This window comes from Zootoca vivipara, chromosome 14 (assembly GCF_963506605.1).
Source record: "Zootoca vivipara chromosome 14, rZooViv1.1, whole genome shotgun sequence".
Taxonomy (NCBI): Eukaryota; Metazoa; Chordata; class Lepidosauria; order Squamata; family Lacertidae; genus Zootoca; species Zootoca vivipara.
The window spans coordinates 16,597,448-16,624,258 of record NC_083289.1 but is presented as its reverse complement, the minus strand read 5'-3'; the positions used below and the strand labels follow the sequence as shown (position 1 = coordinate 16,624,258).

The following is a 26,811-nucleotide window of genomic DNA, read 5'->3' as shown; positions in this document are numbered from 1 at the left end:
TTGAACTTGTTCAGAATCGCACGGTTTTCCTCATATATATATATATAAAGACCTAGCAGATTATAGAAGCTAGTTTTTCCAGTGGAGTGTGAAATTGTCAGCTGAAGCCCATGTGGAGCTACAATGCAGTCTACGTTTACAGTGGTAACTCACTGCAAGGAGATTAATAACTTCATCTCTCTATCTCTTTTTTTAAAAAAAACAAAAACGTGCTTTAGGAATTTCCCCATTAGAGGCATTCAGTTTTACGATGGGCCCATCAATGTCCAGAACTGCACCTTCCGAAAGTTTGCTGCATTGGAAGGCCGCCACACCAGCGCTTTGGCGTTCCGCCTTAACAACGTTTGGCAGAGCTGCCCCAACAACAACGTCACAAACATATTCTTTGAGGACGTCCCGGTGAGTTGGCTTTCAATGCGGGCTCACCATCGCAGGGCTCAGTGCATGCGGAGGGAGGACATTTTGCAACAGAAGAATTACATTCCATCATTGGCTACCTTCTGAGGGTCACATGGCAGTGGTGGGCGGGGCAACAGGTGCACCTCCTATTTTTGTACGGTGGGCTGTAGGCTAGCCATACAAAAGTCAAAGGTTCCTATGTGTACACCTCTCCAGGAAAGCAAGAAGCCTTATTACAGTTTAAGGACACATTCCAGCCAGGCTAAGAAACTGGAGAGAGGGGTGGTCTGTGAGGAAGGTGTGGCCTGTAAGGAGGTGTGGCATAAAGAGAGTCCTGAGGACTAGAAACCTTTTGCTCCTGGGCCTGTGGTCCCCCACCCTTGGCTTAGCAAAATTATTATCATTAGTGAATTTAGTATTACACTCGTACCTTGGAAGTTGAACGGAATCTGTTCCGGAAGTCCGTTTGACTTCCAAAACGTTCGGAAACCCAAGCGTGGCTTCTGATTGGCTGCAGGAAGCTCCTGCAGCCAATTGGAAGCTGCAGAAGCCCCGTCCGACGTTCGGGTTCCAAAGAACGTTCACAAAGTGGAACACTCACTTTCTGGGTTTTTGCCACAGCAACTCAAAATGACTTACAATATTTTAAGCAATACATACATACATACATACATTAAAACTAGCATTAAAAAAAACTGCTACATTAAAACTTCCTACCCATGCAAAAAGCCATAGATAGTAAAAAGCCACAGGCCTGATTAAAAGGGGGTGTTTTTTGTGCCTAGCATCTAAAGATATGTAACATTGGAGTCAGGTAAACTTCCCTGGGGAGAGCATTCGACAAGCGAGGTGCCACCATTGAGAAGGGCAGTTCTCATGTTGATGCTCGCCAGACCTCGCATGGAGGGGGGCACACAAAGAAGGGTCTCAGATGACAATTCCAGGGTCCGGCTGAGTTCATGCGGGAAGAGGCTTCCCTTGAGGTCCTGCACCAAAGAAGACTTCATAGGTCCAAGCCAGGGCTTCACATTGGGCCTGGAAACTAATTGGTAGGATTTCAGGATGGGTAACCCTCAAGCTGTTTTGAACTCCACAATCAGTCCCAGAGTCCACGGCCAAGAATCCAGGACAACTCACACAGGGCTGCCGTGTTCTTTTCAGGGCAGAAATGGACTGCAGAAAAATAGGAAGCTTCTGTGTTAAGCTCTGGACTTTGGGGGTGGGGGAGCTCCAAGCAGTTACTAAGCTATTGGTTCAGAATTAATTGGTTAATGTGTCATATTTTCCCTTCTGTTCAGATAACATCTCGAGTGTTTTTTGGAGAACCAGGACCTTGGTTCAATGGGCTGGATATGGATGGGGATAAAACATCAGTTTTCCATGATGTTGACGGCTCTGTATCTGAATATCCTGGGTCGTATCTTATAAAGGAAGATAATTGGCTGATTAGGCACCCAGACTGTATTGATGTCCCTGACTGGAGGGGTTCGATCTGTAGTGGTCGATATGCACAGGTAAGACTGATGGGCGTGTTCAGAATTTGGATCTTGCTGGCTCACAGTTCTTTTGCAGTTCTGGCCTTGACAGCAGATCATTGCTGTGGGATTACTGGTCTCTCCCCTATGCATGATCCCTCTCTTCTTCCTTAAAGCTCTTTAAAAGGAAGTAAGTTTTGCTTTGCTTTGACTTCAGGTGTACATCCAAGCCTACAAATCAGCCAACCTGAGAATGAAAATAATAAAAAACGACCATTACGGACACCCTCTGTACTTGGAGGGGGCTCTGAGTAAGAGTGCCCACTACCAGCAATATCAGCCTGTGATCACTCTACAAAAGGGCTACACCATCCATTGGGACAAGACTGCTCCCGAGGAACTGGCTATCTGGCTCATTAACTTCAACAAGTGAGTGTGTGGCCCGTTAAAAAACAGCATTTCGATCCAGGAATATGGCTTCAAGTTGCTAAAGAAAGCCAGGAAGGGGTGGTGGTGGTGATGTTATAATAGCCATTGCATTCTTCCAGGCCTGACATCATTGTTCCAGGAAACCCTCTGCAAGTTTTACCATCTTCTCACCTAAACATCCAAGTCCCCTTAGAATGGATGTAAAGAAGTCATGAGATAAATATTCGAAGCACTGCGTGGGCCAAGTTAATCTCTGACTCATAGAAGGTGGTGGCTCGCTACAGAGGGATTGCTCTGTATTGCTATAAGGGATCTTTAGATTCTTTGGAATCGACTCTGCCCAACATGTAAACATTTAGCCCAGGCATGTCCAAAGTCCGTGTTTTTTTTGGGGGGGGGGCTAATCTGTCCCGCCAGTCGATTTAATCTGGCCCCCATGGCAGTATATGTCCTGGGGTCAAATCCTTAAAAAAGCAACTTCAATCCTAAAAAGCTCAACAATTCAATCCTAAAAAAAAGTTCAGCAACTTTGGTCGGCCCTCTGGCCCTCTTTGAAATTTTTTTAGCCAGTTTGGAAGTAAATGTATTTTATTTTTGGAGTGAGTGGGATTTGACTTGCGACACGTTTCATAAAAAAACATAAGTCATAGAGCTTGGGGTTGTTATTGTTGCAATCATCATCATTATCATCATCATTATCATTTTAGGAATGACTGGATCCAAGTTGGGCTTTGCTATCCTAAAGGGACGACATTTTCCATTCTCTCTGACATCCACGATCGCCTTTTGAAGAAAACCAGCAAAACAGGGACATTCTACCAGGCTCATGAGATGGACAGGCTTGAGTATCGATATGCTTCCAAGGGATACTACTATTGGGATGAGGACACTGGGTAAGGAAAGAGCAAGCATGTCCCATGTCCTAAAGCTCTCTGAAACACAGAATTGTTTTGGTGGATTGTAGAGATGTGTTGGGTGCAGGGTTGTTGTTAATGGATGCACAAATGACATCCTCGGGTCTAGTCTATATGCCATCTTTCAGATTCAGCTCCGGTGGCAATTTCCCCATCTTTGGTGATCATTCCTCTTCAACAAGTAAAGCCATGCCATTTTGGGTCTCTCCTACCTTGTTGCAGTTTTGACCACCTTGTCATATGGAATGATCGATTTGCATAAGAACGTAAATTGGGGATCAGCCCAACAGCCGAGTCCAGCATCCTGGGCTCACAAGAGCCAGCCAGATGACCCAATGGGAAAGTTTTGAAAAGAAAAAGCTGGGCATCAGTGGCAGTGAAGGGACTGGGTGCCGGCTGGGAGATTTCGTCCAAAACAGCTGGAGGGCGCCAAGCTAGTGTAGTCTTGTCTTACATACACACTTGTAAATGTCAAATTTCTTGAGGAGCCTCTAATAATATGAGATGTTGCAGTTGCGCCTGGAAGTGAGAATGATGTATAGGAGAGCACCTGCCTGGGATGTATAGAAATGCTTGTATCAATGGGCCACATCATTCATTTAAAGCACACCCAATGCACATATAAAGCTCCCCCTTCCAGAGATAAGTTTCAACATCCTTAACAAACCAGTTCCCAGGATTCTTTGGCAAGAACAAGGCACTTTAATGGTGGTGCAGTGGAAGGGTTTAATTAATATCTGCCATTTCCAGGATGAGCTTCGTCCCGTTCCAGCTATGGCGGCATCACAGTCAAGGATGCTCACGGCTCTTCCATCTTTTCCCATAGGTTGCTGTTTCTCAAGTTAAAGGCTCAACACGAAAAGGAGCCATTTGCCTTCTGCTCCGTCAGAGGTTGCGAGAGAATCAGGATCAAAGCCAACATCCCCAGGAAAGCAGGGTCCAGCGACTGCCAAGCGAGAGCCTACCCAAAATATGAGGAGCAACCTTCGGTGGATGTGCCAATGCCCAAAAAGTTGCCAAGCACACACCTGGTAAAGTAGCTGATTTACTGTTGCCATTTTCCTGGATCTTTGTTTCCGATTAAATCTGTGGATAATTTTCCTTCTGGAAGCTCATCAAACATACGTCAGTCCCATTTTATGGGCAGTCTTATTTTGCCCACAGTGGAAAAACAAGATTCCTGTTGAGAAACTAGGAAGCTGCTATGTACTGAATTAGACCATTAGTCCACCTAGCGTAATATTGGCTACACTGACTGGCAGCAGCTCCTCCAGGGTTTCATCTTTGCTATGTGCTACCTTTTTAAAGGTCTGGGGGAGTCCTGGGATTATACCTTTAGGGTACGGGGAGCAGTGTACAACAGCTCTCCTCCACTGGCTGTCAGAAGCTATTGCAAGAGGGGGTCCAGAATGCTCTCCATTTGCCCCCAAGCATTCTGAATGTCCCTTGTCATATTTGTAGATCATTCCACGTAAGACTCCCCAAAAATTGCCAAGGAGTTAAATTCCTGGCAAGACATAAACTGGGGATGCCTCGTTTAAAATAACATTTTGAGGCATTTGAACTGAACCACAAAATGTGAGAGCGTAACTCCCAAAATAAATGTATGTTTGAAAAAAAAGCATGTCTAAAAGAATGGTTCTGAAAGTCAATAGAAATACCAACTTTATTTTCTGTTTTAAACCAGAACAAGGACCATTTTGTAGAACTGAAGCTGGACAGCTACAAGACCAAATACTTCCATCTCAGGGATGATTTTGCGTATATCTCAGTAAGTCTTTCTTTGCTCTTGAGTATTTTTAACACTCTCTTATGTTTTAGAAACTTTTCATTATATTTTAACATAGCCAAAAGTCATCTTCTATGGGACACAATTTGTAACAGAATATATATAAAATACGCAGTTAATGAAAGAAACTTGAAATAATTGAGAAAACTAACAGATCTAACCAAGGCTTATCTGGAAGAATCTGTATTTGTTCCTGAATTCTTTTAAAGTGCTGTTGAACAGAATCTGAATGGATTTCGTATTACTAGCAAGGAAAGTTGATATTTAGAATTGGGCTTAATTTTCTACCAAGTCATAATTAAAGCTGGACTTTGATGTTTGAATTTATACATGATCACATGCTCCTTGGTTGCTATAAATATTATTTTTTACATTTTGCTGCGATTTGGAACCAGTCTTATTTTCATAGCAGCAATCAGCTTGCTGCCGATTTGTTGCTTTCTTGTCCTAATGCCCAACAAGACTGCCTTAGAATCAAAAGGGGGGGGGGAATACCCTGTAAGTTTTTAATATGCCACCATTATTCAGTTCTTTGGTCTGTTGGGACACCTCACCAGCCTGTTTTGCCACATCATTTTCTAGTAATACTTTTGAGTATTACTTGTTCAAAAATAAGTTTTTATGGGGTTGCTAGATACTTTATATTTCATTTCCCTGCCCCCTTTTCATCAGTGTTTCCAGATGCTTAATACATATGGAAATGGGGTGTGTGAAATACATAATTTTTGACTAATTTCCAGTGTTGCACCGTAAATCAACAACACAAAGTTAAATGTAAAAATTTGAAATTTTTCATATTTTGAGGTCTGCCTCTTTTTATTTTCTTTCCTTTCTTTCATACACTATATTTCAAACCAACCTCTACTTCTGAAAATCCAGAATTGTCAACTGTTACTGCTCTGGTCTCCCTGATAAACAGCAAGAACTGATTTGTTCCCCAGGTTGACGGCAGGAAGTTTTATCTCTCCGAAGATGGTATCCAAGTAGTTGTGATCAATGGGCATGATGGGAGAGTTGTTGACCGGATGAGTTTCAAAAACTCCGTTCTACAAGGAATCCCAGCACAGATGATCAATTATGTCAGTAACATTCGGGAAAAGTAAGTTGATGGGAAATGAGGGCATTCAAGTTCTGGCAAAGTGGATAAACGCTTTGAGCAACATAAAAAAAAAAGGGTCCTGCAACAAAGTTTGATGGAAGCTTCGCCCCCTGTCCCTTGGATCCATATCCAACCACTTGTGGGCCAAAAGGTGTTGAGGAGGGAGTGTCTCTTACTGGAACCTTACATGTAATACTTTGAACCGTGCAGGTGGCTCCTTATATTAGTGTGCTATGTATATGGTGCTGAGTGTTCTATGTTGTCAGCTTTAACAACATAATTATATGTTTTCTGGACCAGAAGGGTGGAGAGGCAGAAACTGAAGCACAGTGGGTGGGTGGGTGGAGCAGTGGAGTTCTGGATTAAAGCAGGTGATTAGCACTCCTCGAGCCAAACCAGGCAGAGACAGTGAATGGCTACACAAAGTCCGCACCAAACAGGGATGCAAATGTTCTGCCGTTGCAAGAGGAGAGGCTGGCCAGGAAGAGGGAGAGCATGAAAATAACTAACTATAAGAAGGCTTGAACATCTTAACAGGTTCAGGCTTGCATGTGGAAGAGAGAGAGAAAATCTTAAAGGTGGCACACTCAACAGAAATAATGGGCAATGGATTATGGGAGGTGGTGTGGTCTGTGCCATCAACTCATGCATGCTGTTCTTGCTACAGGGCCAGCACCCTCATGGCAAAATGGAAGCCATGAGGGTTTCAGAAAGTTAGTGTGGAAAATGTTTTTAAAATGAACACGTTTCTGACCCAGACCCGGCTATGCTATGAAGCAGAATTCACTCTAAAGTGTGTTAGGGCTGTTCAAGGACTTAGTTCAGTCTGCATTTTTAAGCAAACCAACCTGATTTGCACTCCTCAGACTAATACGTGGATCAGAACATATTTATCAATACAGTACATACAAAACAGACATGAACCAGAAAAAGGACTTGATTTGAGGGTGGAAATTGCCCCACCCCGATCAATGTTAAAGACAGGTGTGGGAAAACCCACTCTGCACTAACCCTCATTTAATAAAACGTACCAACTGAGTTACTGGGGGGGTGGTTTTAAAAAAAAAACCTCAATGTGGTTTACAAATTCATTCTGAGTTATGCTTTTTGATATGGTATTGGATAGGCATTTGCTGTATCAAGGCAAATGGCATCCAGAGAGATTTTTTTGGGTGGGTGGGGGTTAAATAAGTCTGTGTTCTGGCACATTCTTGTGCTAAGTTATGTATGGAACAGCCAGAAAACCCAGTTTTTGTAGATGTAGCCTAACAAGCCATATGCATAGCAGCCGTGTGATTAATGTAGGAACATTTATATAATATAGCAGTTAAATGATTCCTTGTTTGAGTTTACACAGCAGCAAGTGGATTGCTAACTTGTTTGAGACCTTTTAATAATTATGCCTTCTACCTTCCTGCCTTCTTGGTTGATAATCCCTTTTGTCCCTCTTAAGGAAAAATACACATGAATCTGAATGTTAATAACATAAACTCCTTTACTGTAGCTTGAGTATTGAGCACATACTTAGGTTACATAACATATAAACTATATACTAGATTAGGGGTACTCAAACTAAGGCCCGGGGGCCGGATGTGGCCCAATCGCCTTCTAAATCCGGCCTGCGGATGTTTTTACATGAGTAGAATGTGTCCTTTCATTTAAAATGCATCTCTGGGTTATTTGTGGGGCATAGGAATTCATTCATATTTTTATCCAAAATATAGTCCAGCCCACCACAAGGTCTGAGGGACAGTGGACCGGCCCCCTGCTGAAAAAGTTTGCTGACCCTTGTACTATATATTAGTGAGTCCTAAGAAGACTCCATCAGAGCATTTACTACTTAACACTCCTATCAACAGCAGACCAACTGACTGTCACATAGAGGCAGTTAGTCCTCTCTTATAATGTTGGATTTGACTGACATATCCCACAATTTTCTCATTGCTCCTGCAAACATTATACATACCAACCTTTTCTGATAACAGACGTAAGGTGGCCTCATTGGACGTGTTTGCTAATCTTCAGAATAAATTATGCATGCCTGACGAGATATGAATGGATTGATACAGGGACCAGCACCCCAGAGTTGCACAGCTAGTAGCTTTTACCAAATTAAATCACTCAATGGATGAGTAGATGGTTTATGGATGCCTTTGTCTCCTGTAGTTCTATAGTGGTGATGACATCTAAAGGAAGGTTCGTTTCAAGAGGTCCATGGACTACCGTCCTGGAGAAACTTGGAGCACAGAGGGGCTTTAAATTGAAAGGTAAATAGCTATTTTATAAAAGAACCTTTGTTATACTTGCATTTCCAAGAATTAATAGGGATGTTCAAAAGTGTTTCAGTTTACTGTGTTCTTCAATCTTTGGCCCCCAGATGATCATCCTTGACTGCTGGCTGGGGATGATGGGAGCTGTAGTCCAACAGCTGGGGACCAAAGGACAGTGGGCTAGAAGAAGTGTTGTACCACTTCAGATTTCAGGCTCAGCAGAACTGAGCTGGTGGATCTCCATTGAGTTTCAAGATGCGAATGCTTAGGGAATTCATGGGGAGAGAACAGTACCTCAACAAGCAAAAGAATTTTAGGGAGAATACCTCTTTACTGATCTGCATTATACATTCTAGCAGAGCTTCCATTATTGTGGTTTTAAGCATCCTCCAAACATTCTGGAGAGAAGTGACCCCCTGACTTTATCATTCAACTTCCCTTTTTTTTTAACAAGTACCTTCATTTTTGAGAAGCCTCCCCTTTTGAAGTCAAAGGTGGCTATGTTGGACTTCCTTGGACAGCTGTCCACTTACAGACATGTTGTATGATAACACCATGATCACGGTTCCCAATCGGTACAAGAACACTTATATCATACACCAGGTTCTTGGCACCACTTAAAATTATGTCCATGGTTGCTCCCTTCTTGCTGGTTCCAAAGCAGTCATTTGGAGGTTCTCAACTATCCTTTTTCCTTTCGTTCAGATAAAATGGGTTTTGTTGGATATAAGGGCAGCTTCCGGCCCTTCTGGGTTACGCTGAAGACGGATGACGAAGCAGTGAGGATTTTCCAAGCTCTGCCAGTTCCAGTGGTAAAGAAAATGAAACTGTGAGAAAGTGACCTGCATTGTGTGTTCCTGCTCATTAGCACACCCTCAATGGAAAATGCATTGAGGCACATGGCGTGCTCAAGATGTAGTATATTTTGATGATGTACATAGAAGAAACCTTATTGTGAATGGGTTAAATGGCCACATCAGACAACCAACATTCCGTAGGCAGTCCAGGATACAGTTAGTAATAGGTGTGTTCCTCTCACAAGTGTATTTGTGATAAGAAAGGTTTGATTTCACATCATGTTGCCTTGGTGTACTGCAATGGTCTCCTTCGTGTCTGTCTGTAGGAGTCTCAGGTTTTGAATCAGTAGAAATGTACAAAGTGTTCCTCCTCCGGTCTCAACTTTCCAGTCTCAACTTTCAGACATCTACTCAGGAAAAAAAACATGCACTTCTAAGTTGAGCTCCTGGCTATGTATATATGAAAATGTAAGCAGAAGTCAGTATCAGACACAACGGCAATAACTGAAAATGCTTTGTTGATCTCCTCACAAACTTTCTGGTGTGCTGGCAGCACATTTCATAAGCACAGACTGATATCCTATTTCTGCCTGTGCATCAGCGATCCACTGAATACCTGAATGCTGCAGTTGTTCAGGCTATTGCAGAGGTTGCTTGATCTTCACAAAGAGTCTCTTGTGACAAAGGACCAAATCACTGTGGCCAAGGATCAGCTTATGAAGGACAAATGTTATCAGTTTCTCAAAGAAAAAAATGTGCCTGGGCTTCCTGCTACCAGCTACTTTTTTATTAATAAAAGCACATCAAAGTATGTCCCCTCACCTGCCAATATCTAACTGCTTCAGAAGTGAGGCTGTCACCCAGAAAGTTTTCCCTTTTAAAAATTTTTTTTAAAAAAGGGAAGAGAAAATATTTATGGGTCATCAACAAACTGCCTTCAATGTGTGCTCTTTTTTAATTGAGTGACTGATTGAAGTTTGAATGGTCTCCATTCGCAATCTGTAATATTGCTTTTCAAAGGTTGCATTGTAGAAATACTGCTTTTTCCAAGAGTCTTAGGGAGGGTTGTGTGTTATGTGTGTGTTTGTCACTCCAAGTATTCTACCCGAAATAGCTGGTCCTTTTTCGGAACTAGATGTATAGTGTTTTGTATATTTTATTAAAGCTCCTGCTGAAAAAGATTTAATTTTCTATTAATTTATTGCAAAAGGCACAAAGAAGATTAAAGCTGAAGAGATAAATGCTGTTACGGGAATTGTTTTGTACAATAGGGTAAGGTCATGGAAATGTTTCTTCAGCTAATCTGCTTTGCACTTGAAAACTTCAAAGGGCTCCAGAATGTGGTACTTCCCTTGGCAGCCTGTTTGTATAAGGACAAAAACTCTTGGAATGTTACTTCCAAATGTTTTCGCTTACAACTTAATTAACATTTAGTTGTTTGGAATACACATTTATTGGAATAAAATTTCAATGCAACTCTTATGTGCGTGTGTGCCGTTTACTTGTGTTGGATTATTTTATCACAATGAACTGATAGCACAGACCATCATCACCCACAAAGAACTGATCTAAACCTGCCAGCATAATGCACATTGTCAGTCTAAGGATGGTGTCATGTCACTCAGACTCTATCCCAAAGGTGCGTAGCATCAGTAATCCCATGATGATACTATTTCCCTTTACTGCCACAACCCTCTGCGGCATAGCCATGTAGGCCCTTATTAACCCTTCAGATCCAGAGCCTTGACTTATCCATTGTTAAGCTCCCTATCCTCTCCAGAATGGAGAAGTCCAGACAGAGCGAGGAGAAACTGTCCTGACATTTGCAATGAAGACCATGGCTCCTTGTTTAGGTACCATGTTACCTGGCCAATTCTTGTCTACTCTGCCGGCAGCTCTCCAGCTTCTCGGGCAGAAGGCTCCATCATCACAGGCTAAAAAAATTGATTTTGATCATGTTAATTCTGTCCCTCTTAAATGAGCAGGACCAGCCCAAGGTACTTTTCCACTTGAGGAACAGCACAAACTAAAGCACAACCCCTTCCATGCACAGAAGCTGCCAAGCTCGCTTAAATAAAAAGTGAACTCAAACAATATTCACTTTCCATAACGAGATAACCATCCATTAAAATTCACACTTCCAAGTTTTGCAATACAGTTCTCTAGCCACGTAACGTGTACAAAAATGTACACAGTGAGATAAAGTGTGCATTTTCTTTTGCATATTTTCACTAACATACAAAAATGCATTGTATTAGGGGAAATTGCTTTGCAAAAAACAAAACAAAACATGTACTAGGCAACCTCAAACTGATATGGAAACGTGGAAAAAGGGAAAGAATACTAAAAATAAAAACAGAGAAACTGAAGTCGTCAGATTCGCCCATCCCTAACCTGTACCATTTGAATTATTTTATGTTGTTCAAAGTCACAAGATTCCCACGCACAGAGGTGTTGTAAGCCACCCCTGGTTTTTCCATGTCTGGATAGTGAAGTATATATCCTGAAAGCACCAAATTCAGACAAAGGGAAGGGTGATTGGTTCCTTACAACAAATTGGTGCATATTCACCAATGTTGCCCTATAGACCAGAAATGTAAACAATCCTGCAGTTTGGTCCCAAGTGACTGAAATACTAAGGGCAGAAAACCTGTCCAAACTGTTGCTCCATCTCAGGCATGCCCAACAGGTACATCTGTGGCAGATCGTGAGACGCTTAGTGACCCCCCCCCCCAAAGCTTTGGCTCCCCTAAAATAAGCTCAACAACTTTGCCTGTCAATAATAATGGGTAGATAACAGCCAGTATTTTTATAATGTGAGTAGATCAGTCTCTTTGGAGTTGGTGACTGCCCTGGCTGGGGGTTTGACTCAGTCATTGCTCCTTTGTACAAATCTAATCACACATTTAAAATCACCATTGATCTTTTAAGTTTAGAACAGAGATGAAGTGCACAAATCTCACGGTCTTAAGAAATCAAAAAAATGAAAACCTGGCCAAGGTACTTGAAAACCTGCTAGGTGGCCATTCTGGAAGGCAAAGCAAGCAAATACAATCAGATTTTGACTTCCAACAGCAGAAATTTACTGCCTCATTTCCTTATGCGCGACCACCCCCTAGTGGTTTGCTACCGATAACACAGCATATCCACCACCTACCTCTCATAGACTTAAAAGATTTAACTCCAGACAGAATTTCCGCTGCTGCAAATGCAAGGAAATTAATTAAATGGCAAGCAGAGACTTGGGAAACCCAAAGGCAAAGGTAAGCATGAAAGATGAACACATGATCTCTCAAAGATGCAAGTGGCAGCTGCAGAAACATCCCGCCAAAGCTCCAGGCACTCATAAGGCAAGAGGAATTTTGCTTGAGCAAAGAAAAGCTCTCATGGGATCCACCTGACAGACTTGCATACATGAAGAGAATGGCACACATGGACACAGCTTATTAAAACAGGCCACTTCCAAGGGTTTTTAACACCTCCAATAGTCAAGCTAGCTGGTGATACTTTAATAATGCAGCTAATTTCTGATTCCTTCTGTATCTACATAAACCTAGTAAGAACTCAATATTGCCTCTCCCCCCCCCCTTTGAGGGGGCTTATTTGAGACATTTGGATCTGAAGATTGGGGAAAGTGGAACAGCAGTTGGTCCCTTACCTTTCCCACCCCGACCTGGCCACAGTGATCCATGCAACACCTCCAGGCTGGACTACTGTAATTCGCTCTACGCGGGGCTGCCCTTGAAGCTGTCCCGAAACTCCAGCAGGTGCAGAATGCTGCAGCGAGGCTCCTCACGAGGTCCCTGCCATGGGAGCATATTTGCCCAGTGCATTTCCAGCTGCACTGGCTCCCGGTGGAGTACAGGGTCAGATTTAAGGTGCTGGCTTTGACCTTTAAAGCCCTTTACGGCCTAGGACCCTCGTACTTACAGGACCATTTCTCCCGGTATGCCCCGTGGAGGACCTTAAGGTCCATAAATAGTAATACCTTAGAGGTCCTGGGCCCGAAGGAAATCAGATTAGCCTCAACTAGAACCAGGGCCTTCTCAACACTGGCCCCGACCTGGTGGAATGCTGTCTCCTGAGACCAGGGCCCTGCGGGACCTAATTTCTTTCCGCAGGGCCTGTAAGACAGAGTTGTTCCACCTGGCATTTGGCCTGAAGGCAACCTGATCCCCTCCCCCATTTTCCCTTTCTTTTTCCCTTTTGTATGAGGCTGCATTTTTAATTTTAATGTATTAAGTCTTGTTGCTGAATTGTATTTTAACTAGTTGTTTTATATTTGGTGTTAGCCGCTCTGAGCTCGGCCTTGGCTGGGGGGGCGGGGTATCAATAAATTATTATTATTATTAGTTGGCTGTCACCCTAGAGTGAACATTTTGAATAATTTCCTTTATGTAACTGACCATCAGAAAGTTGGAAGTCCTTTTTTTTCCTTCTCCCTTCCCTTCTTCCATCCTTCCTTCTCTCTCTCTCTTTTTATTTGGTGTCCTCTGTTCTGGGCCATTATTTGGGTCCAAGGATTACACGCACACGGAGCTGGTGGAAGAACCCTGTGTGAGAGGCAGGGAAAGGAAGACTTTCCAGAGTGAGAAACTGAGAAGAAAGCTCCCAAGCGAGACCTGGCAGGGTCCACCACTTTCTGTGTGAGACAAAGGTTAAGAGACGACTTTGAGAGAGAGGAGACTGCATTTTTCTCTTCTTTCTCTTTTTGTTTTTAAGTTTCTTTTATCATTGTACTACGAAAAAGCTTTAATAAAATCTGGAGGCGGCTTATTTTCTGCAACTAACATTGCAATCCTATGATGTTTACTCAGAAGGAAGTTCCACTGTGTTTAGTGGCGTCCGTCTCCTAGTAAGCATGTTTAGATTTGCAGCCCATGGATAGAGGCGGTTCCTGGGAAGGCAACCATCATAACCCAGGTAGGGTAGGAAGCTTGTAGTTATTCTTGATCTCTCTAACTTCATGCCATTTAAGCCCTTATTGCCTTAAAACTTTATTAAAGTTTCATTATTATAAGCCTGCGCCTTGGATTCATTTCCACGCAGCTAAATACCAAGTGTATCATGTGCTCAAAAAACCACAAGATGGTGTTCACTTCAAACACGTTACAAATTATTTTCTAGCTGGGTTCTAGGACTACTTCAAGCTCACTCTAGAGCTTGTATGCCTCCCGTGGAATTTTTGTTTTACTTTTAACAGCAGACTTCTGTCATGCCACATCCAGCTTCTTCTAAATGTTCAGATTCAAAACATGTTTGCCACATGACGTAGGGCCACTGTAGAGAGACATGGGATTTACAAAAGCATTCGGGAGATACATAGCAGCTACCGGTAATTAGAAAAAAGGTACATTTTCCTGTATTTATGTAAACTCCTACATTAATAGTGTTCTATGTACAGAAACTGTTCTGATTTATTTATGGTACTCATTTGTTTTTCCTGTTCCTACAACTTCACCATCACTTGAATGAGTTGCCTTACGTCCCACCTGTCACTCACCAAATCTGCTACAAAGAACAGAATTACCTCTGTCCCTTCGCCGCAGTGCTGACTAGACTGGATGTCACTGGCCAAACGCCAACCGAAGAGATAATCAGATTCTCTGTCAAAGGATGCTTTGTCCTTGAAATGGCTGTAGGTTTCACAACAATGGCATTGATCAAGCTGAGAAAAATAGTTTCGTTCTGGCTGCTCATCTACTTACCTGTGTATGAAAGCTGCCTGATACCAACTCAGGCGACTAGTTGGTCAAAGTAATAGTTTTCTCTATTCCAACTACTAATGGGTCTCTAAAGTTTCAGGCAGATGTCTTCTTGGTTGTGTTAACTCCGCTCTCTTTCCCCCTGCCTCCCTCCACTTGAATTGGGGAGTCTGCACATGCAAAGATGATGTTGGGGTTATGGGCCCCATAATTAGAAAAAGTCCAACAGATTAAAACATACTTGATTGCCCTTAAATAATCAAAGAAACTGACAAAATCTATCCTGAATAATGCATCTTGCAGATCCACTCGTCTAGAACTTTCAAACCGGAGAATCGGGATGCTAGCTTCAAGGAACTGCAATCTGCATAAAAACCAATTGCCACAATTGCAGTTGGGAGTTGTGTGCAGAGCAGTCACACGACCTTTTCAGAACCAGAAGAGCAAGGCATGATACAGCTAACGATTAAGCCTTGCAAAAAAAAAAAAAAGTCATCAAGAATTGCTAGCCTGAATGCCCACATCTAATTTTGGACACACTGATGGTTTGAAAGAGGCACACACAAAAGCAACTGCCTCTCAGTTCAAACGCTTCCCAGCCAAAGGCAGCCAGGGAAGATTGGTGATCTTCAAGCCCCAGTGACTCCAACACAAGTGTGTTCCCCCTCCACTAAAATCAGAGGGATATAAAGTATGTGAATTTGGTTGTTTCTAACCCTGCATTTTCAAAACTGTCCTGCGGGGCATTTTGTAGCCTGCTAAGCTGCCACATATACTAATGCCTTTTGTTTGTGTCCTAAAAAAAAGCTACCACCTAGTCACCTGGAAGAAATTTTTACTTACTACAGGTGACCAGCCAGCTTTTCATCAGGCACACACCAGACAAATTTGGCAGGCAGCATTTTCAAAAACTGGCATCTTTTTAAAAAGCACATCTTGCATGCGAGATTTAAGCGCCTCTGAACAACAAAAAAATGCATCTACATTCAGCTCAGTTGGTAGAGCATGAGACTCTTAATCTCAGGGTCATGGGTTTGAGACCCACACTGGGCAAAAGATTCCTGAATTGCAGGGGGTTGGACTAGATGACCCTTGTGGTCCCTTCCACCTATGTGATTCTATTTCTCAACATTTCCCTGTTCTTTTGTAACAGCAGAATGGAACGCAGGAGAGCCCTTTCAAAGCAAAATCCCTAAAAATCAAGTAAAAATGAAAATAAAACCCGGGGGGGGGGGTTTAAACAGAAGTCTCAGGACAAACACAGTACAGTACTCAGCTATTCATTAACACTTAACCTCTCATCTCCTTCAAAACCTTGAATTCGGCCAAGAGAGAGCATTTATCAATGGTATTCATATATAAATGGTCCAAGAATCAAGAGGATCGAAGCCACTGAAGGCTTCTCAACATCTGAATTTGGCATGTAATGGTGCCATCTAGTGGCCACTCTGAGCAGATACAGACATCACAAGACAGCTGTGTCCAAACACAGGACTCCACGTGTCAAACAGCAATTTGTTCTGAAAAAGGTACAAATTTATTGACATTCCGGAGGGAGTGTTCATGGTGACAGCAATGTTTTCCCAATTATCTATAAACTTTATATATGAATGAACAAATTAGGGCACCCTAAGTATTGGAAGTATTTTTGGCACCAGAAAAATACAAACTATATTCAAAAAGTTCAAACGTGGAATGATCTAATCTGCTGCAGTGTCCACAAATCTGAAATAAACTTATACACCAAGGCAGCATTCTTTCAAATTAACATTAAGAAGGAAACCAGCACAGCCTCTGTGTTTAAACAGAGTAAGCCCCCAGTTTATAGTCACTTCAGTTCTGGAATGCCTTGAGCCCATTTGCAATTGAACAGCTTAATTCCAAAAGGGGCTTAATTAAAAAAAAACCAATTTTGGCCTGTAGATGTTTGCCATGAGTGCTACAAATAAGGGGCGGGGCGGGGGAAGAACTTGTATAAAATTTGGGCCTAAGTAACTGTTGCCAAGCCTTGAAAATCGTGTTGGCATTCAAAAAGGCTGTACAGTGGTACCTTTGTACTTGAACGGCTTGGCCGTTCGTCAGCCAAGGTACCACTGTACTGCAGTCAGAAATAATTTTCTTCCAAATGGAATACTGGTCAAAATTGACTTAAGCCCCCCCCCCCTTTGGAATTAAGCTCTTCAATTAGTGTCAGGCTTAACTGCATCTTGATACATTTGCTATTCTTGTTACATTCCTCTTACTGGATTGGCTCAGCCTTTTATCACATGGCTCAGCCTATTCCCCGATGTTCTAAACTACCATTTCCAACAGCCACAGTTAGCTGACCCAATGGTCAGAATGCGAAGAGTCGTGGCCCAAAACATCTGGTGGGCACCAGGTTGAGGAAGTTTAGAGTAAATTAACTGGCTCACCCTTAGCCTATGGACACCCTAAATCTGTTAATTCAACAGACAAGTTTCTTCCCACTTCAGCTGGGCATTTGACCACCAGCAGTGAAACCAACCTACATAAAAACACTAATTGCATGCGTCAAACCTGTGCTTTCCAGAATCTGCTTTGGCACTACAGCTGAAATTCTGAGGTTGCCACTTTCAATAAGGGGTATCGTTTATTTTCATCAATGACAATATTGCAAAGGTAGAAACTCCGAGGAGTTAAGTCTTGTTTCTTATCACTAATGAAACATTCACCTGGCAGCAGAAATCCAACAGCTCTTCCCCTCTCATCCTTTTGAGGAATGTCCATAATACTGAAGGCAAACACACAGGTGCTCGTTTTAAACTTTAAACAGACAACTGTTTGAAAAAAACAACTGCTTGAAAGTAGTCAAGGCACAATATATCAACTCCAGATCTAAAAGAAGCAATCCACTGATGTTAAGCATTAACGTTGCTGTTACTGAACAAATGCCTCTCATTAATAAGTAAACTGGTCCCTTGAATTGAAACCCAGAAAGGACACCCTATTTTCTCCTTTCTAAACTTCCCACCAATCCTCCTCTACAGTCAAATTAACTCAGAGCTCTTCTTTCGGTTTGGTTGCACGGTTGTCGTCTTTGAGGGGTCCATATTTCTTTTCAGTATCTTTTTTCTTTTTGGATTTTTCGGGCTTTGTCTCATTTTTCCCTTTTTCGCTTTCCTTGGCTCCTTTACCAGGGTATACCTGACCTTCCAGCGTTACGTCCGCACACCTCTCCTGTTTTATCAGAAAGTCTTTGATCTCCCACGCATAGCCTCCGTCCCGCAGCATAAAGATGGCACGATTTGAACCGACGATAAACCTAGGTTTTAAAAGGGCATTCAATTAGTGCCCGGCCTTATAAGTATTGAAAATTTACATTTCAGGCAGCAAAGAGCCTCCGCCCCACCCCTCGCAAAAAAAAGGAACGATAAATAACCCCAAGGATTAAGTGGCATGTTGCATTTCTTAAGAGCAAGATGTGTTTGTCTCAGAAAGAAAAGAAATAAACCTACACTGCAGGCTTTATTACCCCCTTCATAAGTAAGAATATTACAATTTACTACCTTGTGAAAATACAGCCCACTGCATTTCTTATTCAAATTTATGGTGGAGGGGAGACACACTGATGCAGCAAAGGATGGGGAACCTCAGGCAAAAGGTTGAATGTGGCCCTCCAAGTCTCCCTATCTGGCCCTTGAAACTCTTTTCACCCCGCACTGGCCCTGCTTTGCACGCTGAATGTTACTGCATAGCAAGAGAATGTGTCCCTGAACTGTGATATGACCCTTTGCTTTGATGGAGGACAGAGTAGGGCATGTGCAGAAACTATCTTAATGTACAAAGGTAAAGTTTACATTTGTTTCTCTGCCTCTTTTTGCCTCTGGCTCAGCCCACGACCAGCGTGCACACTCTGAATGTTGCCCAAAAGGGAATGTGGTCACTGGGTTGAAAAAGGATCTCCCATCCCTGCTAGAAGAGATTGGTCTCAGCTTTATTTTAGATGTAATGGGAAAATGCAAAGTATCTGGCTAACAAATGCTTAGGGGTTAAAAAAATGCCTCTACATATGCTGATGTTAAAATATTGGCTTGTGTCTCAAGATTTCATAGGAATTTATCCTTGTAGTACACTGAAATAGCTCCGTATCATCAAAGTGAAGTCATGTACAGTAATCCCTCCTACTTCTCTCAAGTATATTTTTTAATGAGTTACACCTATCAGGTGCAGATATTTGGTTCCATGGCTTTCTTGGGAGGAGCTGAAAACAACACAATAAAGAGCTGCTCAGTTCCACAACAATTTCTCCCATAGAATGGTGGAAAATTCAGGACAGGCAAAAGGGAGAACTTCTTCACAGAGTGCATAATTCAACAACAGAAATCACGGCTACAAGATGTGGCGGGGGCCGCCCATTTGGGCAGTTTTTAAAAGGGGATTAGACAAAATTCATGGCAGCTAAGCCAGTCACAATTAGGGTTGCCAGACTCAATAGAGGACAGGACTTCTGTGCCTTTAATTGCCCTGCTCTCTTTTGAGTCTGGAAACCTTAAAGAGAAACCAGCAGACCCTTTGCTTGGAAATTAAACAAAGGGTCTGCTGGTTTCTCTTTAAGGTTTCCAGACTCAAAAGAGAGCAGGGCAATTAAAGGCACAGAAACCCTGTCCTCTATTGAGTCTGGCAACCCTAGTCACAATGGATACATCTCTCCCTCTTATACTGGAAGTAGTATCTCTGAATATCAGCTGCTGGGGAACACAGGCAGCAGAGTATGGTTGGGTTCGTGCCCTGCTTGCTGGCTTCGCACAGGCATATGGTTGGCCACTGTGGGAAAGAGGTTTCTGGACTTGATAGGGTTTTGATTCAAGCCAGAGTGGCTTTTCTTACATTCTTACATTCTATCTTCAAATTCCAATTTGGGGGGAAGGGGAGAGTATATGTGTATGGATGCCACAAGCATCCATTTTCACAGCCCACTGGCAAATTGTAACAGGTTTTAAAGTCGACTACGCTTTTCCAAACTAATCCAAGTATGTTTCTACAACAATTAAGTCCTACTATGTTCAATGGGACTTATAAGATAGGTGTATACTAGATTGCAGCCGTAAGGCATGCACTTAAAAAAACACATGTTTGAAATGGCTTCTAGATTATTTCCTTCCTCATATAGGAAAATATGAGGCTGTTTCAACAGTTTATTTTTACGAAATGAAATTACTAGAATTTTCTTTTACTAATGGTTAATAAGACTGCATTCAGCATGAATGAGCACTGTGCCTCTGTCTCAGGAGGGGGAAGGTTACATCAAAGGAAAAGGACAGAATAAAGCTATTAATTATGATAACTTCATCAATCTTCCTAACTGAGCATGCCATTCTTTTGAAAACTTTCAAACAATTTTTCATATCCTCAATACAGATAAAAATACAAGAAAGAAGGTAATAATTTAAAACATGCAGTAATTAGATGGTCATACATATAAACAAAGCCCATACAAAATGAAAATTAAACCAGGCAAGTGAGGACAGGTGTGCAACTCCAAGACAAAAAACCTACCTTTGTACATCATAGTTGGCATTGAAAAGACTTCCCTGCCACAGATTAGTAATTTGCTCTGTCTCTTTTTCAGTAGGTTCTCCTGACACAGTGACAAACATCATAAGAGTCTTCCCTTTCTTGGTCATCTTCAAGATACTCTCAGGCTTGCCTGGGTCAAGTTGGGAGAAGTCTATTGGTGCGGCTGGACGCTTGTGCTCAGGAAGATCTCCTTCTTCTATATCATCATCTTTCTGTGTTGGAAACAAAATACAGGAACACTTAAGAATGCATTGGAACAGGTTGTCGTATCCTGATTGCAACAAGGTATGTCTTAGAAAAATTAGGCTTATTGAATGATCTCAAGTTTAGAAGAACATGCACATTTTGTATGCATATGTAGAAACCGTTTGTCTAATGCAGCTTTCTACATGCTGAAATAATAGAACACAACCTTTTTCTGTTTCAGAAATAGAAATCTGGTTTTCAATTTAGCACTCTGGATAATGAGTGCGTGGCATTACTTTATGTGCCAAGCAGCCCACTCAACAAGCTAGTTACTGTAACAGCACCAGAGATCACTGAGGGTCTAGATGTGGGAAGCAAAACAAAATATTAATTCAGATAAGGGAGTACTAATGGGAAAACTGAAAACTGACTTTAAAAGACGTATTCTACCTACATGAAACTCCATCTGAAAAAATAAGCAGTTTCAGACTACTCCTGAAATTTAGACAGGTGGGGGCAGAGTGATTTTGCCAAGCTACAGCTGGTGTACCACCTGTAGCTTTTTCTGGGAAAAGGTTAACCTGCTAATCACATGCCCATTGGTTACTAAAGAAACTGGGCTGCTGTGATGCAGCCTGTGTTGGGCTACCCCTGAAAAGTGTTCAAAAGCCTATTAGTGCAAAATGCAGTAGCAAGGCCCCTTGCAGGAACCGAATCATATGAAACTCCTGCTTTATCTATTATTCTGCTATACAAAATGCACTGGTGGTTGTCACTACAAAAGCAAAGAGGGCTGCTAATTATTATTGAGTTTTGCTTATAGTCCTTTAAACCTTTCAGTAGGCCTGCTTCCTATTCCTTATTTCAGAGAACAGCTCCTAATTTAAACTTTAAAATCCATACTCTTCTCAAAGCAGCATGCATATACCAATGATAGAATTGTAGAGTTGGAAGGATCCCTGAGGATCATCTAATCTAGGCATCCCCAAACTGCGGCCCTCCAGATGTTTTGGCCTACAACTCCCATGATCCCTAGCTAACAGGACCAGTGGTCAGAGAAGATGGGAATTGTAGTCCAAAACATCTGGAGGGCCGAAGTTTGGTGATGCCTGATCTAATCCAACTGTCCCATGTGGGGATCAAACCTGCAACCTTGGCGTTATCAGCTCCATGCTCCAACACTCTCACGCTCTCTCTCTATAACACACACACACACACACACACACACACATAATATCATAAAACAAACAGATATATATGTATAATATAAAACAAAATTGAAGCAGTTCAAGCTACTGAACTTAATACTAAGTTTATGAACCTGAAAACCCCAACTTAAGTTTCACGCATTGCTAGGACACCCCAGTAAAAGTACTGGAAGTGTTCTGACTTCCATAATACTGTACCTGGTTTTCTTAGTCTCACGGTGTGGTTGCCAACCTTACTTCAACCAACTTCTCTACCCCTATTCCTCCTGGGCTTCTGCACGTGTAATGTTATATTTGGCTTTGATATCCTGCTTTATCACCACCCTAAGGAGTCTCAAAACGGCTAACAATCTCCTTTCCCTTCTTCCCCCACAACAAACTCACTCACCTCGCATCCCTGCTCCTCCACATGCAGCTGAGAAGTGTGACTAGCCCAAGGTCACCCAGCAGCTGCATGTGGAGGAGCAGGGAAGCGAACCTGGGCATCCCAGTCAAATAGGTGGGGTACAAATGATAATGATAATGCTGATAACGCCCAAGCTGCAGATTCGAACCCTGAATGGGATAGCTGCCTATTCGGCATTGCAGGGGGTTGGACTGGATGATCCTCAGGGTCCCTTCTAACTCTGATAATTCTAATTTCTGTCAGTTTTCTGGGGGTTTTCTTGGACTGGGGTTGGATACAACCCTTGGCGAGCGCAACTCGCCTGCACTCCAGCCCCAGATCCTTGTCAAGGAACTAGACGAGGAGGACGGTGGGCACCCCTTCCCCGCGATCCTCACCCCCATTTTGGGATGTCCGTTGCGCCTTTTCCCTCACGGACATACCTCCCACTGCTCCAGCAGCCGCGCCATGTCGGCGTCGTTGTAGTCCCGAATGTCCTTTTTCTTCTTCTTCTCCATCTTCACCTGCTCAGGGGACTTTTCCTTTGGCTCTTCGGCTGTGGAGGCAGCGGCCGCCAAGGCACACAGCGCCAAGACCAGGCCCAGCCATCGGTAGGCCGCCGCCATCTTGTCCCGACGCGCGGCGACGCCGGCACTGGCTGGGGAAGGTTCTTCCGCCCCGATCCCGCCCCCTTGCCAGTTCTGCGCCGGCGCCGGGAGATGTGGAGAAGTGGGCGGGGCATCCAGATTTGAAAGCTACGGGCGGAGGAGGGTGGGTGAGTGGGAAGGAGCCGGAAGGAACGAGCGACGGAGGGCTGTACCATTTCAGACTGCGGGTGGGGGGGGAGCGGGACGAACCATGTTTTCGAAATTGAATAGAACAAAACTCCTTTCCGTTTACATTTGTTTCTGAAGGGAAAGAGGAAGCCATATTTCTCTGCTGTGAAACGCCCTAGGATCTTTGGATGACGGGCGGAATACAAATTTAATAAATATAATAATAACAATAACAATAAATATAGCAATAACACCAAATAAATTATGATAGTGGTGATGATAATAATACAGTGGAACCTCGGTTTATGAACACCTCGGTTTATGAATTTTCGGTTTACGAACGCCACGGACCCATCTGGAACGGATTAATTCACTTTCCATTACTTTCAATGGGAAAGTTCACTTCAGTTTATGAACAGACTTCCGGAACCAATTACACCCATGCTTCGGGTTAAGTATGTTTCAGGTTGAGTACTCCACGGACCCGTCTGTAATTCACTTTCCATTACTTTCAATGGGAAAGCTCGCTTCAGTTTATGAACGCTTCAGTTTAAGTACTCCGCGGACCGTCTGGAACAGATTAATCCACTTTCCATTACTTTCAATGGGAAAGTTTGCTTCAGTTTATGAACAGACTTCTGGAACCAATTGTGTTCATAAACCGAGGTACCACTGTACAGTAATATCATATTCCGTGCTCTTGAGACACTCAGAGAACCTGAGAACTGTAGGTACAGAATCCAGCCAACCATGCAATCTTCTTAATGCCTATTCTTATTATTTTAAATTTGTATATTGCCTTTCCATTTCTAGAAGAAATACTTAAGGTGGCTCTCAAACACATGAAAACCAGCAGCAAAATAATAGGAACAAAACATTTTATACTTAGCAACGCCTAGCAATTATCTTAATCCTGTGTTTTTGTTTTATTTTAAAGTTGGTCTGTCTAACCCAGTATTGTCTATTCCCACCATCCCTGACAGCTGGTCCTGCTAGCTAGGGATGATGGGAGTTGTAGTCCAAAAACAGCTGGAGACCCAAGTTTGGGAAACCCTGGTCTACACTGACAAGCTGCAGCTTGGCAGAAAGATGGTATATGAATAATGAATCTTTTCTGTTTCCTGATCTAGGTGGTGTGTGTGTGTGTGTGTGTGTGTGTGTGTGTTTGTGTTTTCCAGGGGGAGATTGTTCTTTGCTGAGGCCAAGACAGCCCAAACCACAACAGACATCATTGAGAAAGGACAGCAATTCCCATCAAGCTCTCTCCTGTGAGGATAACAAAATTACAGTGGCTTGCTATAGTTAGGATTGCTCAGTTAAGTTACTTTCCAAAAAGTAGCAGATAGGTATTTACTTCTGAAGAAGAAAATAAAAGTATGTAACTTTATTAGTGCTTTGTGCACAGAAAAGTCACCAGTTTGGTGTAGAGACAAATATCATTGTACGCGGCAAATGCAAGACCACAGCAGACAATGTCTGGATGCCTTTAGTCACAACGTCTTATTAGGCTGAAAAACATAAGCACTTTTCAGGGCAGTCTGCATGGATAACATGACTGATTAAAAAAAAACGAGTCACCACCATGAACAGGAATTTGTGGGCGCACCCGTAAGGCCTTTTTAAAAAACAACATCAAAGGAGACTACAGTGCACAAGCACAAAATAAGCAGACCCCCCACCCTTCCTGAGCTGGACTATATAATTGAAGTGTTATTCCTGCAGCGACTCTGGGTGCCTTCCGGAGTATATTAAAATGCTTTAGATTGACTTTTCACAGAGGCATTGTTTGTATTCTCCAGACCCATAGATTAGCTATAGTTTTTAAAGTAGCCCCTTTGCTTTCGATAGTACCATCTCCATTCACACCAAATCATGCCTTGAAATGGCAAGTTGAGCTTAATTTATTTGCAGAAATTATACCCTGGCTTTCTCTATCAAAAGCTCGAAGTGGCTCTTGAGAATATATACATAAACATGCCACGGGAGCAGGTGTAGCTCAATGACAAGGCGCTTGCATGCTGAAGGTCCTAGGTAGAGAACCAGTGGCCCACCAGTGGCCTGCAACTCCCATCAGCCCTAGCCAATGGTTAGGGATGATGAGATAGTGTACAGTTTTTGATTAAAAAAAAAATCCTTTACAGTTTTAAAACTTTTCTGTTTAGGTGAGCCTACCTGGACATGCAATATTATGCACATTTGTTTCCAAAACTGTTGGCTTTTTCTGTATTTTCACAATTTTATTACATCTACTTGCTTTTAAAAGTTTGCTTTAATTGCTGTTTTTAATTTAACAAAATTAAAAGACGCCTGCTTCTTGGGAGAAAAGCAATGACAAACTTAGACAGCATCTTAAAAAGCAGAGACATCACCTTGCCAACAAAGGTCTGTATAGTTAATATATGTGATGTATGGAAGTGAGAGCTGGACCATAAAGAAGGCTGATCGCCAAAGAATTGATGCTTTTGAATTATGGTGCTGGAGGAGACTCTTGAGAGTTCCATGGACTGCAAGAAGATCAAACCTATCCATTCCTAAGGAAATCAGCCCTGAGTGCTCACTGGAAGGGCAGATCCTGAAGCTGAGGCTCCAATACTTTGGACACCTCATGAAAAGAGAAGACTCCCTGGAAAAGACCCTGATGTTGGGAAAGATTGAGGGCACAAGGAGAGGGGGACGACAGAGGACGAGGTGGTTGGACAGTGTTCTCGAAGCTACCAACGTGAGTTTGACCTAACTGCGGGAGGCAGTGGAAGACAGGAGTGCCTGGCGTGCTCTGGTCCATGGGGTAACAAAGAGTTGGACACGACTAAACAACAACAACAGAATAGTGGAGTTTGAAGGGACCCCATGAGTCATCTAGTCCAAACTCCTGCAACACAGGAATCACATCTAAAAATCCCCGACAATGACCATCCGACCTCTTCAGCGAAGGAGAGTCAGCTTATACTATTTTATGTAAACCACCGAGATTTTCTTCATTAAATCTTGATAAATAACTAGAAGTAAATAAGTTATCACATCCTAGTTTGGGAGGGAAGTGGGAAAGATACACATGGAGCAGGACACATAGACCATGGTGGGGACCCCTACTCTCTCCTTATCAAGCTCACCTCCGCTCATTCTTGCTTGCCTCTCAGGGATACATCTAAACACTTTTCTTGAACCATGCTTTCAATCTCCCACAGGCCTTTATACGCTCACAGCTTGTTAAACTGCGGTCTGCTAAATTATCTTTATCACACATTGTTTTGGTCATTTTATGTGGACTGTTAACATCTCTGTAAAGCCTGGGCAGCTTCCAGCAACTAATGGCAGGATGCTAATACTGTATAGTCTTTTAAAAGTAGTAGTAGTAAAGTGTTCTCTAGCCTAGTTGGCCAACAAAAAACCCACAATCCAATCAGGTGGCAGTGCCCACAGGCTGACCCCATTAGGTTTGCATGCTTTTCATTTTGTCCTCCATACAGAGAAACGAAAATAAATGCTTCTGTGTTGGAAAGGCTCCAATAAACCACTGGCAGCGCCCATCCCGTAGCTCGAAAGATGCTCGTGATTTTTCCAACACCGGTGTGAAAGAGGCAGAGACCTCGTCCTATGCCTGGTTCCTTAGAAAGCTATCCCAAATTTCAACAGGACTTCCAAGTACTGTACTGTAATGTTTGCTGACAGCTGGGAAGCTAATGTTGCAAAAGGGGGCGGGGATAGATTATGCTCCTTTAATTTTTTTAAAAAATAAAATAAATCGGGGGTGGGGTGGGGAATCAACGGGCAGGCTGGGCTGAAAACACAGGCCAGAACCTTCCCACGTGCGAACCAACAGCCACGGCTCTCCTGATCCAAG

General features: G+C 42.7%; 2 protein-coding genes across 3 annotated transcripts in view; one reads left to right on the top strand and one right to left on the bottom strand.

The window, feature by feature from the left end:
- CEMIP (cell migration inducing hyaluronidase 1) overlaps nt 1-10,654 on the top strand; it is a 170,601-nt gene extending 159,947 nt beyond the window's left edge. For both annotated transcript variants that reach the window (XM_035132099.2, XM_035132097.2), the window contains exons 21-29: nt 219-399; nt 1,698-1,913; nt 2,092-2,303; nt 3,011-3,196; nt 4,044-4,248; nt 4,905-4,988; nt 5,948-6,105; nt 8,272-8,372; nt 9,081-10,654. In XM_035132099.2, coding sequence (XP_034987990.2) covers nt 219-399; nt 1,698-1,913; nt 2,092-2,303; nt 3,011-3,196; nt 4,044-4,248; nt 4,905-4,988; nt 5,948-6,105; nt 8,272-8,372; nt 9,081-9,208 — 1,471 coding nt within the window. In that variant the 3' untranslated portion in view covers nt 9,209-10,654. The remainder of the gene's footprint in view (nt 1-218; nt 400-1,697; nt 1,914-2,091; nt 2,304-3,010; nt 3,197-4,043; nt 4,249-4,904; nt 4,989-5,947; nt 6,106-8,271; nt 8,373-9,080) is intronic.
- On the bottom strand, nt 7,286-22,866 carry MESD (mesoderm development LRP chaperone). The gene is made up of 3 exons (XM_035132042.2): nt 22,638-22,866; nt 20,395-20,627; nt 7,286-18,160 (listed from the first exon to the last, which is right to left on the bottom strand). Exons 1-3 carry the CDS (start codon nt 22,818-22,820, stop codon nt 17,896-17,898), a joined length of 681 nt encoding a protein of 226 aa, XP_034987933.1. The 5' UTR covers nt 22,821-22,866; the 3' UTR covers nt 7,286-17,895.
- Between the last annotated feature and the right edge of the window lie 3,945 nt (nt 22,867-26,811).